Raw genomic sequence first — 17,871 nt, 5'->3', positions numbered from 1 at the left:
TTCTCTGCAGACATTCAAAACCCACCTGGACGCCTTCCTGTGTGATGTGCTCTAGGTCACCCTGCTCTGGCGGGGGGGTTGGACTAGATGATCTTTCCAGGTCCCTTCCAACCCCTATGATTCTATGATTCTATGATTCTCACCCCCCTGACAAGGAGGGTCTGAGGGGGGCCCCGAGAGGCCGCTCCCACCCCCCCACGCCCAGCGCTGCTTTTGGTAAGAACCAAATTGCTGGGGAGAACCAGCCGGCCAGGCCCCCCGCTTCATATTGTAAACACGAGCTGAAATGCACCCGTACAGGTCAGAGTGGTGAGTGAACCAGGGTTGTGAGGTTTGTGTAGCTTCTCCCATGGTGGTGTTTTGTGTATGAGACCCTCCTTGTTTCCTGGAAGCTGCTGGATGCCCAGCACCCTACTCTGCAGGCTAGAAATAAAGACAAAATACCTCCCCTGGGTGTGTCGACGGGCTCTGTGCACCACGGGCGAGGGACTGGGGACAGCACAGGGAGCAGAGCAGCTCTTCACCAGCTCTTTGAGGACCCCTGGGGGGCTCACAGCCCACCCTGTGGTTTCGAAAGGCAGCTGATGAGCAGCCTGGCTTTGCCCCTTCCCTTCCTAGACCTTTGCCAAGTGTCCTGCTTTGTGCAGCTGGCAGAGAGATCCTGCTCCTGCAGCACGGCGGGTACCCGGGCCAGCAGTGTGGCATGGAACAGCTACCTTAACCCTTCTGCCTGGCTTAAAACCTAGAAAGTCTTGGCTGCTTTTTCCCTTTCTCCACGTGGAGTATGTGAGGTTCCTCTTTGGAAGGCAAATGGTTAAAAGCTTGATAATGACCTGCTTTGGTGTCTGTGCAAGCAGCAGGTCGCTGTGTTCCTTCCAGGAGGAGGGGGCTTTGCTCTGCTGATGTCCTGCTCAGACCTTTTGTCACCCATTCCCAGATCTGACACCTTCTGGCCAGAGGCTCAGCAGGGCTGAGGAGGCTGAGGTGGGTCTGTGTAAGTCCTGTCAGCAGAGCTGGTACCAGCCACAACTAGCCCTGATTGCAGGGCCACAGGGCACACCTGTGAGCCGAGACAACTGATAGCTCCATCAGTCTGTTGGTGGCTTGTGGTTTGTTTTCAGTAGCCATCTGAGTTTGTGGGCAAGAAATACGCAACATTGTGAATTACACCCAGTAAATAATTAGGTCTTCCCAGATGGATTTTAGGCCAAGTAAAATAATGCGACCGGGCCAGATGACTGAAATTTTCTGGCTATAAATTGTAGCCATTCACCAGCTGCATGCAATAAAATACAAGTGAAGGGGCATCCCTTGAGATCTGGTGTTCAAACCTGTGGAAATAACAGCTCTCTTCAAAACATACAGCCCTAGACAAAAAGACATAACTTAAGGATGCTGTGGAAGTGAAAAAGAGGTGGAGAACAGGTGAGAGATACTTAGACCATTTTATTTATATCCCCACTCCCCCGTAACGGGGATCTGTAGCTCTATTCCTTGTGTAAGGATTTCTCTTCCTAGGTTTCCCACACCATGCAGGAAGGAATTGTGGCTCTAATCATAAAATCTGTCCACAAAAGCTGTAAACATTATTTCTGAGCCTTTTGCTATTGTGTCTTCTAAACACACACGCAATGTTTCTATAAAAGAATTTCTAGGTGACCTTTAATATCTACTCCCTGACTCAATCTCACACTTTTTTTCATTCTTTTTTCTTTTTTCTTTTCTTTTTTTTTTAGCTTCTTTATTACTTCTTTAAGCAAAAAATACCTCAATGTGACTGTTTTTTGTGACTGCTATCTGAGAGAATCATCACATTCTTGCACTTCCAGCCCCTACGGAGCACCTCGCTTAGAAAATTTCTGACATGTGCCCTGTTATAATCCTGTAGGGACATGAAACCTTCGCAAGGTCCAGTTCTTGGTCTGAGGTTTCTTCTGCTTTTGCCCCTTCAGCAGTGCAGAACCTCTGCAGCATTTATACCTCCGTGTCCCAACACCCACAGGGTCCAAAGAACACCCGAGAGTCCTGCGGGTGAAACGTCAGGGTGGGCATTTTTTGTCCCTTTTTATGTCTTTGGGTTCTTTATGTCTTTTGAGGTTGAGCAGGAGCTGAAAGTGGTGCTGCAAACCTGGGGGTGAGCAGGTCCTGGTTGATCATTAAGACTCAAGTAATTCTTCCCTTTGGCTCACAAATAAGAACAGTGGGAAAACAAGGAAGGAGAATAAATCTCCTGATTGATTGCAGGCAGAAGAGATTCTTTCAGCTCTCTGCTTTTTACACTTCAGCTCAGTAATGGCACCTAGCATTTATTTTTTTGTTTTGCAACTTCCCTAGCAAGCTGTCCATGCTCCTCTTCCAAACCAAGCACATGGTGTCCAGCAGCCAGGAGGGATCTGGACAACCCACCCAAGGTGGTGCTTCTCAGGGCTACGTCAGTCACTAGGAAATTCAAGCTGTTTCACAGGATTTCTCATTTTCCTTCTGAGATATTCTGCAGGATTTTGATGAGATTCTCCAGGCCGAAAATATAGCCCTGGTCTGGCCCATCGTGGGTGGTGTGGTAGGATTTGGAGCCTTTAAAAGTGGTGTGGGCAAAGTCTATCATGCGGACGTCGACTCTGGGGGGGGAGGTGCCGTGCGGCGGGGTACAGTTTGTTTTTTGGAAGTGAAGGTGATTATCCAAGGGTGCTGGGTTCTCCTTCTGCTCCTGTCCGTCATAAATGATGAGAAGTGAGCTGGAGTAGAACCTGTAAGAGCTTTGCTTCCTAATAACAGCCAGCAGGGCCTTCAGCCTCAGGATGATGGGCTCCAGCAGGTCGGTCCGGAGGTGGTTGCCGTTGCACAGGAACTGGCGCAAGGTTTGTCTGAACCCCTCTGGGGAGAGTTTCCTGCCATAGTACTTGTCCTTGCAGAGAAAATGGCCAGTGTCTGCTTGGTAAACCTTGAGGAAAGACAGAAACAATTGTTCAGTTTTCCCAAAGCTCTGGTCTCTACCCTCATCTAAGAAGTTCAGACCCAAGCTGAGGAACGGGGCACAAATCCTCTGCAGCTGAGCAGTACCCACCAATGCACTGCAGGCTCCTCAGTGCATCCCACCTCCTGGCTTTTCTGGAGACTTAAACTATTCAGTTTAAACCACTAGTGCAGGTTCTTGTTGTGCTGCCATAAATCACCCCTTTGTGGAACCCAAATAGCTGGAAGTCATGGCCGTGTCACTAGGGATTTACAGGGTTTGCCCTCTGGCTGTGGTAGGAGTTTGCAGCAGTGCAGGAATTTCCCAGCTCTGGACCTTCTTACAATAGGTGATGTGTGGGTGATAATTACTCTTCCAGGGATGGGGCAGCCACAGCTTCCCTGAGTAACCTGGGCCAGGGTCTCACCACCCTCACAGGGAAGAATTTCCTCCTCATGTCCAACCTCAAGCTCCCTCTTCCAGTTTGAATCCCTCACCCCTTGTCCTCTCCCTCCCTGCCCTTGTCCCAAATCCCTCCCCAGCTTTCCTGCAGCCCCTTCAGGCACTGGAAGGTGCTCTAAGGTCTCCCTGGAGCCTTCTCTTCTCCAGGCTGAACACCCCAACTCTCCCAGCCTGTCCCTAGAGCAGAGCTGCTCCAGCCCTCAGATCATCTTTGCTGGGGCAAAGGCTCACTCTGCATGTGCCATATTCCCTACTCTTCCCTACTCATCCTCTCCTGTTTGAGGACAAGCATCCAGTTCTTACAACCTAGATTTGATGGGAGGCCAGAATGAAACTGCTTCTATTTACACCACCAAAAGACCAAGCTCCTCCACATTTCCAGCCTGGTTTCCAGCTGTGTATGGGACAAACCCCCAGAGGACCAGGGCTCCATCTTACCTGCATCCCACAGATCCGGACGCCCAGGGAAGCCGAGGTGCTCTGTTCACACTTCTTGATGTGCCGGGCTTTCTTCTCCTCTGAGGCATCATCTCCATGCTGCCTGGTTCCCATCTTTAAATCCAGGATGCAGGGATAGTTGTATTTGGATACCACATTTTCAAGCAATAGAAACTCTGACCATGAGTTAAGGGAAACTCAATACTTTGAGCTTCTAATGGAAAGAGGTCTTAAATCAGAGCAACTGCTGACGCTCTCCATAATAGCTCACAACTGTAATGAGACTTTCTGAGCTCATTTTACCAACATGTCATTGCTATAGGCCCCTTGCTGCCAATTGCAGTTAATTTACTGGAGTACAGTCCTACCAATTAAAGCACCACCAGCTCCATTCTCCAGTGACTCGACAGCCCCAGGCTGTCCATCCAACACCCTGCCTGGGTGCTGTGCTCAGCCCAGTGGGTGTGGGGGAAGTTGTTAAACTGTGTTACTCGCGTGACTGGTGGGTAATGAAGTGTAATAGCAAAATAAAAGGTGAGGCAGCTGCTAATTCCTACATAGTTGTGGTTTTAAATTTATGCCAAGGGAATCCTTCACTTCCTCTGAATACCTTTTTTTATTATTATTTTTCTTATTATTTTTTTTAGACTAGACTAGGAGCAGCTCTGCTCTGGAGGCAGGCTGGGAGAGGAAAAGGCTCCAGGGAGACCTTAGAGCACCTTCCAGTGCCTGAAGGGGCTCCAGGAAAGCTGGGGAGGGGCTTGGGACAAGGGCAGGGAGGGAGAGGACAAGGGTTGAGGGATTCAAACTGGAAGAGGGAGATTGAGGTTGGACATGAGGAGGGAATTCTTTGCTGTGAGGGTGGTGAGACCCTGGAACAGGCTGCCCAGAGAAGCTGTGGCTGCCCCATCCCTGGCAGTGTTGAAGGGCAGGTTGGATGGGGCTTGGAGCAACCTGGGCTGGTGGGAGGTGTCCCTGCCCATGCAGGGGTGGGACTGGGTGATCTTTAAGGTCCCTTCCAACCCAAACCATCCCATGGTTTGTTGATTCTATGACTGGAATATTCCCATTCAAAGGGACATTCACTGACCGTCTAGTCCAACTGAACAGAGGGAGAAGATAACAGAGCAACTACATTCACTGTTTTCCCAGGCACTGGGCAGAGGAGGGGTGCATACCCCACCCCCTCCAATAAAACATTCCTTGATTATGAGCTGGTCTTTGGAGCCAAGGCTGTGCTGGAGGGAAGGGAGGGAAAAGGATACGATGAAGTTTGTTCTCGTTGTGCTTGGAGGACATGCGGTTCAGGTGCTGCCTGTGACAGTGCAGTCCCCAGGGGTTGTAGCTGTTTCTTTCTGGCTGCTTTCCTTTTGCATCTTCCAAAAGTGAATCTTTGTGGTACTGAAGGTCTGTCCTCAAGAGCATCTTCCCCGGGCAGCTAGACAAAACACACAAAAGAACACGTTTGGTTTAAAAGCTCCAGAAAAGAATATTCCCTCCCTTCCTTTTTTTGTAGAGCCTCGAACTTGGTAAGGTGACTTTTCAGGGGCTCTAAAAAGGAAATTTAATCATCCCATCCAACCTGTGGAGACCCTTTGTTACACCATAAAAGTAGTTTTCAGAAAGGCAGCAATTGCTGGGTGCCAATATTTTCTTTCACTTTAATTTCAAAGTGTGCTCAGCTCCTCTGAAAAGCCCCATTCATTGCACCAGTGACCAGGAATCTCTCTTTACCTACCTAATGGGCAGAAATTATCCAACAATAGGAGTGATTCCCAATTTAGAGGGGCTGGCTTCCAAAGGGGAGGGAATGATGAGGTTTGCTCCCCTTGGAGGGTCATTCCCTTGATCTCACTCATCCAAAACCCCTAAGTCCCATCACCCTGGGGTTGGGTGGCAGCAGCACTGCACCCTTCAGCCAGAGCTGACCTAGGTCTTTCCTGAACCACTTGGAGGTGAAAGATGCCTTCAGAAAACTTCTGCAAGCCCTTAGGTCGTGTTTGCAAAGCACAACGATGCCTTTCAGAGGCTGCTCCCCCCTGGGGTGAGGACAGGATGGAAATACCCCCAGGCTGCTGCTCCTGGCTGGTCACCAGCAGCAGGGTGTCGGTGCTGTGGGTTTGGTGGCTGTTCTCATGGGACCTCTGCTCCTTTTGGAGAGCTGAGGGAAGAGGTTTAATGCAGAGTTTGGGGCACCTATTTGAGCACCAGCATCTCAGCAATAGCCAGATCTGCCCCACTCCATCCACAGGCCGGGGAAGAGATGATCCATGAAGCCACCAAGCTGGGCTTTGCTTTTCTTCACTTTGGCTGGACATTGTTGTGGCTTATTTTGCCTTAAACCAGGAGTGGTGCCACCCAAACCAGCCTGGTCAGACCCTGCCCAAGGCAGGGGGTGAGGCCCAGGAGGAGGTTTGCAGGGAGCAACAGAACCTCACCTGTCCTTGAAGGTCTTGGTGAGCTGTGAGTGACTCCACCTGTGGAGCGTGTGCTCCGTGCTGGTGCTGGCAGCCCAGGAGCACTTGTGCCAGATTGTCACTGAGGAGTCCCCAATGGCTTTGTCCAGGAGGCCACAGCCCTCAGGCTGCAGGCTGGGGCTGGCCAGCAGGGTCAGGTTGCCAAGGCTGTCCTTCTTGAGGTGCACAGACACAACGCCTGGGGAGAAAAAAACAGACTAGAATGAGATGGACCTGTGGGTTACTACACAGGCTTGGCCAATCTGCACCAGCCCAAGGTGGTCCAGCCTTCCTGAGAGGGCTGGTGCTTAGCAGGACAGTTGCCTCCTTGTGTTTTAGTGGCCTCTGACACTGACCCCACTCTGATCTGAGGTTCAATAAACACCCTGGACTGGAAAACAACCACAGGCTTTTCTAGTGATCCTCCCTCCCAAGGCTCAGCTGGAATCCTGCCTCCTCTGAACATCATGTTCCTTTATCCTCTGTCCCTCCAGGCTCTGCTAAGCTGCAAATGACCCAACAAAAACCCTCCCGTTGGACCTGGAGCTCCTGGCTTACTTATGACAAGGGGTTTAAGTCTCACTTTTTAAGACAGGCCAAGGTTGGAAACACTTTTCATTGGCAGGAAGCAAAGGGAGGGTTGGACACTAGGAATTTTCCAAAGACAACCTGCAGGCCAACTGCTCCCTTGAATTGGAGAGCCCCCAGGAGCAAGAGGCTGGTATGTGATTCCCATTCATCATCCTGCTCGTGTCCTTCCCCAGACTCCAAGGACTAGCACCCCAAATGGCCAAAAGGGGAAACCAGAACCTCAAAATGTCCGGTGTTCATGCACGAGGAGGAACATGAGCGTGCCCAGGGATTATGATTTTCCACCCTCAGTGCTTAGAACACCATTGTGTACTTCTGCCCTGCAGCTTCCCCTGACTCCAAGAGGAATCACAGGACTCAGATGCCACTCGGCCTGTCACGTAGGGAGCCCCAGCTCAGCCCACCCCGGCCACGGCTGCTCAATGACACGTCTCAAATGACAGAGCAGGAATGGCCATGGTTCTGAAACCAGACAGCTCTGACCTTTCTGGGAAAGGCTGATAAGGGCTGTTCTGCTCCTGCGGGGCTGTCAGGGCTGTCTCAGCCCCCCCCCCCCAGGCAGCAGAGGCATTTTTAGAGCATCACCTCTCGGGGCTCGGCAGGGACATCGGCCACATGAGTCGCCCGCAGCAATTCCCTGCTGCTTTCAAGTCAGGCAGAGCCAAAAGAGGATGGCCAAGGCTGGTGGACCAGCAAAACTCTTTGGGAAGATTTCCCCCCCCTGTTAACAACATGTGGGGCTGAGTGTTACCCAAGTGTCCCCAGGGCATCCTCGCTGGGGCTGTTGGGCACCGCAGGGAGGTGCGTTTCAGCAGCTCGACAAACAAGGCAGCTCTGCTCTCCCAAGCACGTTTGCCAAAGCAAATAAATACACAACCTCCTTTCTCTCCATCTGAAGTGAGATTAGAGAAAGCAAACACAGACACGAGGATGTGCCCTCCCTCTGTGCACAGAGTCCTGCCTGCTGAGTTGTCCTGACTGAGGGAGGTTTCCACCTGAACCCCCTGTTAACCTGGGGGTGCTCCTTCCTCCTGGCTCCTGCACCCCATAACCTCCCTCCCAGCTTCCCTCCCACCCTCCATACAGCTCAGCCACCGTTTCTGCTCCCTTTTGATGTAAATTCAGCATCAATCCAAGCAGCCATGGCAGGCTCCATTCAATCAGCTCATTTTGCACTGCAGTGGAGGAGGAACAGACATAGGCTGCTCTGCCAAGGGAGCTGGGAGGGCTGCGAACCTTAATTAGGGGGCAAGTAATATGTTTAGCTATCTCAGTCCTTTGCTCCTGGTGCTGCTGAGCTCTGTTTTTCTCCAGCCTTACCCAGCTGATCTTTCACTGTGTCCCTTTTGTATAAAAAAATCCATATCTCAGATACCTGAGAGCAAGAGAAATTCCGATCAGCTCAGCTGCCTGCTTTGAATTTTCAGGGGAGGGAGGTAAAAGAATGTTCAGGGGAGGGAGGCAAAAAAAAAAAAAAGAAGCCAGAGTATCTTTTGCCTAAATCAAAGCCTTTTTATTTTTAAAAAAGTCACTGGGAGGCAAACAGAGTCCTGGATTCCAAATCTAGTTCTCCACCACTGCTGTGGTGCTGGAGCAGCCTGTAACCTTAAAAACTGTCCCAGTTCTATATCTGCAAGTCAATGGAGCTGGGCTGATTTACATAGTGCTGACAATCTGGCCCCAAAAAACGTTCTAGATAGTGTGAAGCTAAGAGTGCTTCAGGATCTTGCATTAATATGAAAATGAACGGGGAGATTTTCAAAGGCGAGAATGAGCTGTTCAATTGCAAGAGGATGTGATCCTGTCCCTCCTTCCAGCTGGAAACTGCCTTCAGAAACCTACACCTCAGCCTGAAAAGGCTTTTTCCCCCTGATGTGCTTCCATGCGTGTTTTGCAAATGTCCTGCAACTGACCCAGTTGTGCAGAACACACCTGTGACACGAGCTGCTTGTCTGTTGCAAGAAGAGAACGTCTCTCTGGGAGCAAAAATGGATTTAGGTGCTTGCCATAGAATCATAGGCTGGTGAAGGTTGGAAGGGACCTTCAAGATCATCCAGTTCCAACCCCCTGCATGGGCAGGGACACCTCCCACCAGCCCAGGCTGCTCCAAGCCCCATCCAACCTGCCCTTCAACACTGCCAGGGATGGGGCAGCCACAGCTTCCCTGGGCAACCTGGGCCAGGGTCTCACCACCCTCACAGCAAAGAATTTCTTCCTAATGTCTCACCTCAATCTCCCTCTTCCAGTTTGAATCCCTCACCCCTCATCCCATCCCTCCCTGCCCTTGTCCCAAGTCCCTCCCTAGCTTTTCTGGAGCCCCTTCAAGCACTGGAAGCTGCTCCAAGGTCTCCCTGGAGCCTTCTCTTCTCCAGGCACCCCCAATTCCCTCAGCCTGTCTATGTGTCTCTTTTGTCCCTTTAGTCCCAGCAAAGCCACAACCCCCCTCCTGCCTGGCACCAGTGAGGCAGCCAGTGGGTATTTACGGGTGCTGTCACCATGCTCATGGCATCCCAGTGATCTCAGGAGCATTTTGCTATGCAGCTCTTCCCTCATGGGTTTATTTTTAAATTTACAAGTGCATTTCTTCACTGCCATGTGCAACAGGAGTCTGACCAGAACTGGGCTTGAAAACAAGCCTTGTGTCCCCTCACAAGCTGTGCTGGGACAGACAGAGGTTTGCAAGGGGTTGGGGTGAGGCAGAGCTGGTCACCAACCTACCTGAAGTGGTTAAATGAGCTGCAGGCATGTTTTTTTTTTTTAACTGCTAACTGGGTGTTAGATGTGCATGGTGACATTTGATCAACACTGCCCAGAATGTCAGCATATCATAATGGTCCCCAAGCCAACCCCCTAGACCCCCAAGAATAGAGATGAGGAACATGGACATTGTGAAGGGGTGATGAAGACCTCTGGATTGTTCCCTGGGATGCTCATCCCTTCCAGCACCCTCCTGGGAAACTGTTCCACCTCTTTCATTCATCTGGTATTCAGGGCTGGGACAGATCTAAGTAGAATAATGACCCCCCAAAAAATGTGTGTGCCCAATACCAAACTGGAGAGGGATTGCTATTTAATTACCCCTCGTTGCAAAACTCACTGGGACTTGCAATGGAAGAGGAAAAGAAGATAAAAAGGTTTTAATAACTGGGCCAACCCTGAACTGGTAACCTGGGACCATTTCACGAAGATCCAGAGCAGGGCCCAGCTCTCCAGCACCAAACCCTGGCCCCTGCTGATGAAAATTAACAAGAGGAAAACTTGTTTTCTTTCTTCAACATCTTTTTAGTGTCATCCCATAAATCTGCAAAGGCCTCTGACTTGCTGGGAAAGGGAGAGATTGGATTGGAAGCACATGGAAGCTGTGGCTGCCACCTGGAGCTCTTTTCTGTAACACTGAAGGACCAAAAGATATTTTAGGTTTTTAGGAGACAGCTGAGCCTCTTGCCTCTCTCCAAATTCCAGGGTCAGGAGCTTTATGAGCAGCACAAGGTCTGGCAGTAAAAGCAGAAATGGGGAGGGAATAGGAAGAGAAGGGAGGGAGGATGGCTTAAAAAAAATGCCAGGACCCCCACAGGCACCAAGGGCTGGTTTTCAGTAGCTCAGCTGAGAAATTCAGCTGGGAAAGGGGTCCAGGGCAGGGAGAGTTAGGGACAGGGGGGACTGGACAGTGATGGGGGCACTGAGTGGAGGGGCAGGAGGGAAGATCTGCCCCATCCGGGGAATCATGGAACCAGAGAATCATAGGCTGGTGAAGGTTGGAAGAGACTTTCAGGATCACCCAGTCCCAACCTCCGTGCATGGGCAGGGACACCTCCCACCAGCCCAGGCTGCTCCAAGCCCCATCCAACCTGCCCTTCAACACTGCCAGGGATGGGGCAGCCACAGCTTCCCTGGGCAACCTGGGCCAGGGTCTCATCACCCTCATGGTGAATAATTTCTTCCTGATGTCCAACTTAAATCTCCCCTGTTTCAGCTTAAAACCATTACCCCTTGTCCTATTTCTGCCCTCTCTGATGAAAAGCCCCTCCCCAGCTTTCCTGGAGCCCCTTCAGGCCCTGGAAGGTGCTCTAAGGTCTCCCTGGAGCCTTCTCTTCTCCAGGCTGAACACCCCAACTCTCCCAGCCTGGTCTGACCTGAGGCAGGACAGCTGCCTGGATGGGATTCTCAAGAACTTCAGTTGGTTTGTGCCTCTGGTTTTCCAAGGACCAGAACCCTGGGGGGAGCACCCAGCTGACGGGATGCTTGTGACACCCCTGGGCTGGTTTGTCAGGCTCAGGATTTCATGATGGTCCCTCAGCTTGTGCTACTGCCAACCCTGACCCTTCCTTTGCCCTCAGCAGCTTGTCTGCCCCCAACAGCCCTACTCTGGGTCCAGAAAACCTTTCTTATCAGGGGATGCTAACTCAAATAAATACATCACGTGTCAGATCTTGGGGCTGCTGTTTTGCACAAGGCTCCCCCAGTCCCTGCTGTCCTGCACCTAAGTCAGTGCTGCCATTCCTGTGCCATCAGCCCAACCACAGCCTGCAAAATCCTCAAAGCAAACACTGGTGGGAAAGGAAACCCCATCCTGCTCCTGCCCCTTGTCCTGTGGTTTTTCAGTCTACCCTCTGTGTCCTGCTCCTGTGCTGCCCAGGCTCTCAGCTCCTCAGGAAAGGATCCTGTTCGTGCTCTCAGCCTCCATCTGCCCGTGCCTTCCCCCACCTCAAGAACAGACCAATTTCACCAGCAAGGGGATGGACAGAGGGAGGATCTCCTGGTGCCACCAGCCAGCACTCAACACATATGAGACATCAGACTCCCCCGAGCCACAGAGAACCAGGCAACCCTCCCACTTTCACAGGCTTCTCACCCAGGGACTGTCCTTGCTCAGCACAACCTGCCCAAGCGTTGGGGCTCCACAGCTCACACCCAGCCCCGGTCCCTCCCTGGTTCCACCAGCCCTTGTCCCAACCTCAGGACAAGTCCTGGTGACACCACCCTCCCTCAGCTCCTTCCCCAGCCTCTCCCCTTACCTTTGTACTGGGGGGTGAACTGCCTCATGGCCAAGGGCAGCGACTCGTAGAAGCTCAGCTCCTGCGTGACCAGGGGCTTGCAGACTGTCTGCTCATCGTACTTCATCATGCTCATGTGGCCACCAACCTGGTGGATGAAGGGCTCCAACAGGACAGCAGGTCTGCCCTCCATGGGCCCTCTGGGGCTCTGCCCCACCATGGTGCTGGGCAGGGGGCTTGGGGGAGGAACCACTCTCCTGTAGCAGCAGTGAAGGGGGCTCGGGAGCAGGAAGGAGCCAGTTACCTCCCACTCTGGGTTTTCAGCAATGGTGTCTGCAAAACAGGGCATGGAGAAGTGTGAGAAAGGAGGGACAAGCCACTGCAAAGCCTGCGCAAGCATCCTGGGAGCAACGGGTGGGATGAGACCTTCAGGTGCCCAGGGGCTGGCAAGGAGCTCCAGCCTGGAGCGCAGAAAGGACCCGATTTAGACCTGGGGGGCCAAGGAAACAGAGAGGGGTGATGGAGAAGAGCTATCAGGTTCACGTGGTGGCCTGGTCAGACCCGCTGGATCAGGGCATTCCTCAGGCTGCTAACGACAGGTTATTAATACACAGTTTTGATGCCACCCCCTGCTGTGAACCTGCCCCACTTTGCCTTCCCAGCCAGTGCTAACGAGGGGCTTTGGTCCTGCCCAAATAGGACATTCCTGGCAGAGGAGGTTTATTAATAAAGCCCCTCCCATGACCTCCCTGGGCAGCCCCTTCCCTCTCAGCACTGCAGGTGGGCTGAGCAGCATCTCCTGCAGAAACCTCTCCTGGGGACATTCCCTGTCATTGAACACCAGAGCATCAGCAGAAGCGTTTCCTCCACACGTGGCCCGAGAACGTGTCAAATCTGCACCAAGGCCAATCACAGCCAAGCTCTCCCCTCTGCTACAGCCCGAGGGAGCATCCAGCAACGGGTCCATCCCTGATTTTATCCCCCTGAGATGAATTCCTCCTTGATTTTTGACAGCAACAAGTCCCGGCTGTAAAACAGGAAGGGAGGAAAAGCACAGGCACGACCTGCATCTGTGCTGGGCTGCCTTGGTTTATCTCAGAAGCACCCAGCAACACCCAGCCCTTCAGTTTGTTCCTTGCAGGAAGCTCATGGGTGGGTCTTGCTCAGGTGGACATTGGGAAGGGGAATCCCACAACCACTGACAAAGACAGGAAGGCAGTTGAGCTTAGCCTGGGAAAGCAGCCTGGCATCATCCCATCGAGGCAGTAAAAGCAGAGGATCCCAAACTAAAAGGGATCATCCTTTAGACAACTGCTCCACGTTCCTGCAGCCCTCCAAAAGGGTGTGCAGAGCCCTGTTTTGCCTGCCCCTGGGAGCAGGGGTGACTTTCTCCCTGTCCCTCCAGCACAGCTTGGGGAGATTTGCATCCTATTGTTGCCAGAAGAAACCCGGAGCAGTCAATAAAATCATCTTGGGAAGATCCACTTCTCTCCAGCAAAGCCTCCAGGATGTGTGGAGTGACACCACCTCTGCCAACCCCAAGCCTTGCCAGGACCAGGACAGCACCATCACCCCCTCCTGCACCAGGAGACACCAAGGAGCACAGGAGATGGTGGCACCTGTAGCACCTCCCTGCTGACCCCAGGAATAGAGCTGGAACTTCCACCCGGGGCAGCTCCCTGCAGCTCAGCAGACTTACAGCCCGACCTGGGAACTTTTCACCACTGACATCCAGCAGGTTCCTCCTCCTGCAGCACGAAGCCCAAGCTCTGCTGCTCCTGCTCCCCCTCCTGCAGTTAAACCCCGAGGCGTGGGAAGAAGGGGGTTGGTGGCAGAGAAGAAACACTCCAACCTCCACAACACACCGAGCAGCTCCTTTACCTTCCCCTCAAGGTGGTTTTGTTTTTTTTGTTGGGTTTTTTCCTCCCCCCCTCTCCCCTTTTTTCTATTCTTTCATCACCTTTGGAAAGGAATTTCTCCTCCACAATTACCAGCCTGTACCCAGGGGAGGGAACAAAGCCAGGACGTTTCCCTGAGTGCTTTTTAGCCAGGGAAGAAAGCAAGCAAGAAGCTCTTCAGAGCTTTTCTACAAGTTCAGAAAAGCATTTAGCATTGTGTTAAGTTGCTGCAGCTTTGAAAGAGGTTTTCTCCCTGAAAAGTTGCAGGTTTGGTGGGGGCTGGTGGGGGTTTCCCCCCCTCTCTACTGCAAATAAAACACAAGAAAAGGAGAAAAGCAAAAAAAACCCCACTTGATTTGTCACAACACCTCTTTGGATCAGAGAGTGCAACACGACTTCAATCCAGTATTTATTGCTTCAGAGACAGTCCAAGGCTGGAACTTGGCTGCTGTAACACACCTACAGTCCTGGCAAGCCTGGCATGTGAAGTGAGTTGGGGGGGGGGGCAAAAAAACACCAACCAACCAACCAACCCACCCCACCATTTGATCAGACTCTGGTTAGTTTTCTCTTCAGCCAGATTTGCAGGAAGAAGAAAGGGGCTCTTTCTATTTCGTTTGGGTTCTGAAGCAGCTCAGCCATTGGGAGCAGAGAAATGTTGCTGCAAACACCTCCTGAGCTGCTCTGAGCTCCTCTGGAGAAAAAAAAAAAAAGACACCCTTGAAATAAATAACTCCTGACTCCTCGAGTTATTGTGAATGCCAGAAGATATTTACGTCACTAAAAATACACGGAATTACAGATAAATCTGGATCCTCAAAAACCAGAAACCTTGAATATTTTTCCTCTAGCTAAAAAATAAAAAAAAAATAAGTAAATTAAAAGGAGGGGGGGGGGAGGGGAAGTGGCATACCAGACATTGCAGGTAAGGATGAGTCAGAAAATATTGGGGAAGGAGAATAATTCCCTGTGTAGAGAACTCCCCTCTCCAGAAAGTTTAAAAAAAAAAAAAAGGTCATTATAATTTAAAGTATCTGCAAACAAGCATCTCTGCTGGGCCTGCAGGGCCATGAGTGGTCAGGTACCATTACCTCCCACCCTGGCCTCATTTAGGACCAAATGTCAAAAGTCTCTGAGCTGAACAGGTTATTTATTCCCAATGCTAAACACAGCCAAAAAGAAATCCAGCAGATTAAATTCTCTACTCTTTAGTTAGTGCCTGCTCCACTCTGTCCCAAGCAGAGCCATGGTTGGGGGGGGGAGTTTTTACTTGGGGCAAAACACAAACAACCCAGCCCTGGGAGGAATAAAGAGCTGGGGTTTCCTTAGCAGAAATACTTTGGAATATTAAAAAGCAAAATAACTTTTAAAACAAGTGCTCTGTCAGCACTGGACCATGTTCTTAGTCTCATGCATCACGGTCAGTCCCTTCCTCTCTGGGCAACCTGGCTTCCCAGAGCATCCCCAGCCCTGCTGCAAAGTCAGGTTTCAAGCACTGCAAGGAGCTGCTCGTTAGTGTTTTTCTGTATTAAAAGGCAATGAAAGAACACAGCTGTTAATTTGAAGAGATCTGCATGGCCACAGCTCTTGGTACCGGAGCTGGAATGAAGGCCAGATCCTGCACCCAGCCCAGCCCAAGGACAAGGTGGGGGTTTTTACAGCCCAGTTGCCCCATTTCCCTTCAGTCTTTGGCCTCGTGCCTCCAAAGTTCACAACTGCAAACTCCACAACATCTTGGCCATAAGGAAAATCCTGCCAGCTCCAGCTCAGGGCCCACCCCAGCAGGGTCCAAAGCAGGCTCAGGCTGTTTGCATGACCCAGCAGTGGCTGCAGCCCCCAGAGAACCTTCAGATCTGCCCTTCCTGCTCTTCCCTTCACTGCAGCCCAGGTCAGAAATCATTGCCAGGCATCACCCTGCAAAGCTCAGCTCTTGGCAAGTAACCCAGCTCCAACCACCCCACCAGAAATCCTTCCATGCCCTCAGCTCTTCTATCTTTACATCCCAAAAGAAAAACATGTTTGTGAAGTCAATGACTGGTCTCTCAGGGAGAAGGTGCCCAGGTGCAGTTTGGTGCAGGGAAGGATTTGTTTGCAGGAAGCAGCAGGGGTGGTGGGGAGGGATGTTCTGTGGGGCCCCCTGCCCATCCCTGGGGCTGGCCTGGGCACTGGGAGCTGGTGTGGGGCAGCAGTGGGGCTGGTGAGTTGCTGGGCTTCCCAGCAGGAGATGGGGATGTGCCTTTGGGGTGGGGCTGCCAGCAGCGCAGCGGGGACACGGCGCAGCCACATCCCAGGGCACCAGTCCCCAAAACCCTCCTTCATGCCCCCAAACACCATCTGCCCCAATGCTGAGCAGCCCTGTGCTTCCCAGCAAAGCCAGGAGGGTGACAGAGAACCAAGAGCCACCAGGCTGGTTGTTTGCAGCCCCCGGGTTGCTCCTGAGGGTCACACCACCCCCCTGGGTGCCACTTGTCCCCTTGGGTCCCATCCCTGCCCACAAGCCACAGCTTGGAGCTTTCCTAACAACATTCCCCCCCACAATCAAGAGCTGGTGCAGAAGCCACCCTGGTGCTCACCTGCTGGGTGTAAATGGCTGGTCCAGGATCGGGGGGACCACGGGCTTGGGGTCCTGTCTGCTCTGGGTTCCTTGCTGCTTCTTGGTGTGGTTGGAGTAGGAGAAATGAGGGGGCAGGGGGAGCCCATGGACATTTGGGCTGTCACCTGACAGCTGCCATTGGTGCTGCCAAGTGCCTGGTATGTCCAGCTGACAGCTGAGCCTTGGGGGGGGAGAAACACCCCTGGGTGTTAAAGGAAAACAAAGCAAGAGGGTTATGGAAGGAGGGAGAAGACACTGGCCATGTTGTCAGGCTTTCCAGAAAACGTGGCCACACTCTGGCTCCCTTGTGCAATCATCTCTCTGGGAAAATGACTTGTTTTCCCCAGTCTGTTCTCCACCTGCTTGCAAAAGCCCCTGGTTTGTCCCAGCCCCACAGGAGAGAGCAGGGGGCTGGAGGTGGGAGTGGGACCAACACCAGCTTCCCAGAGCTCCCAGAAAGGAAACCCACTGGCTCTGTGCTCCCTACAGGGGTGGAAAATGCTGGGGTGATGGGCACAGGGCAAGGGGGCTGGGATGCTGCCGGGCAGACCCAGGCTTTTTGGCAAGGAAAAGTATTGATGGTGAGGGGGAACGAGGCACAGGGTGAGACTGGGGTTTGCCCAAAGCTGGGGAGCAGGGAGCAGAGCTTCCCCCACCCAGCCCTGACCCTGCCAGCAGCCCCAGACAGGGAAAAACGACACCTTGGTGCTTTGGGACTGGTGAGGGAATGGAAATTTCCCAGGGAGCTTCCTGCCAAGGCCAAACTGTCTCCTCCAATGAGTCAAGGACAACATGTGTCCCCTTCCAGGACCTGCTGCCAGGCATCCTCTCCAGCAGTGCCAGGGGCTTTGCACGTGCCATGCCAGCCCTGGGCATCTCAAGAAGACAGGACCCATAGATTATTCTGGGGATCTGGGCATCCCACAGGACAAGGGGACCCAGGGGACACCCATCCTGGACCAGTCCCCAGTGATAACTGGAGCACATTGACAAATCAGTGCCCAGGACTGGGGCCCTCGGGCTCTGGGAGAGGCAGGACCCAGCACCCAGGTTTGCCCTGTGTCCCTGGGGAGCCCCACACAGTACTCAGTTGCTGCAGCTCAGCCCCAGCACACCTTCCTCCTCTGCACAGGCCCATCCTGCTGGAGACCACATGTATTTTTCATGCACGTGTTGATTGGGACAATCTCATTTTCACGCCAGGCATACAGCTGGGCTGGGAGGTGTGTCCTTTGCAGTTATTGCTCTGTTAAAACACACACAGGGAGGATTCCCAAGCTCAGGAGCTGCTCCCTGCCCAGGCAGCTGAGCCGATCCCACTGCCCACCAGCCACAGGGGCAATTTCTCAGCCTCTTGTAAAGAGCAGAGCACTCGGAGGGGAGAGCAACCCTGCCTCGTATTAAAATTATCCTAATTAGGCATTAATTACAGGCACGAAGATATTAGTACCCCTGGCTAGCCTGCAGGCTGCAGCCTGGATCCTGG

At 52.4% G+C, this 17,871-nt stretch overlaps 1 protein-coding gene across 1 annotated transcript; it reads right to left on the bottom strand.

Annotated features, from left to right (window-relative positions):
- Positions 1–1,426: 1,426 nt before the first annotated feature.
- On the bottom strand, positions 1,427–16,543 carry IP6K3 (inositol hexakisphosphate kinase 3). The gene is made up of 6 exons (XM_051638984.1): positions 16,366–16,543; positions 11,916–12,227; positions 6,292–6,508; positions 5,119–5,291; positions 3,854–4,029; positions 1,427–2,941 (listed from the first exon to the last, which is right to left on the bottom strand). Exons 1-6 carry the CDS (start codon positions 16,496–16,498, stop codon positions 2,471–2,473), a joined length of 1,482 nt encoding a protein of 493 aa, XP_051494944.1. The 5' UTR covers positions 16,499–16,543; the 3' UTR covers positions 1,427–2,470.
- Positions 16,544–17,871: the final 1,328 nt, after the last annotated feature.

Source organism: Apus apus, chromosome 23 (genome assembly GCF_020740795.1).
Source record: "Apus apus isolate bApuApu2 chromosome 23, bApuApu2.pri.cur, whole genome shotgun sequence".
Lineage (NCBI taxonomy): Eukaryota > Metazoa > Chordata > Aves > Apodiformes > Apodidae > Apus > Apus apus.
The sequence above is the reverse complement of the archived record's forward strand: the minus strand, read 5'-3'. Positions and strand labels throughout refer to the sequence as shown.

What these genes read in the sequence shown, in the direction of transcription:
- IP6K3 (XM_051638984.1), bottom strand. Translation starts at nt 16,498, where the DNA reads ATGTCCATGGGCTCCCCCTGCCCCCTCATTTCTCCTACTCCAACCACA. An exon ending in GTTCACCCCCCAGTACAAAG is followed by an intron (nt 6,509 to 11,915) that starts GTAAGGGGAGAG and finishes TTTTCTCCCCAG; the next exon opens with GCGTTGTGTCTGTGCACCTC. An exon ending in TCCGGATCTGTGGGATGCAG is followed by an intron (nt 2,942 to 3,853) that starts GTAAGATGGAGC and finishes TCTTTCCTCAAG; the next exon opens with GTTTACCAAGCAGACACTGG.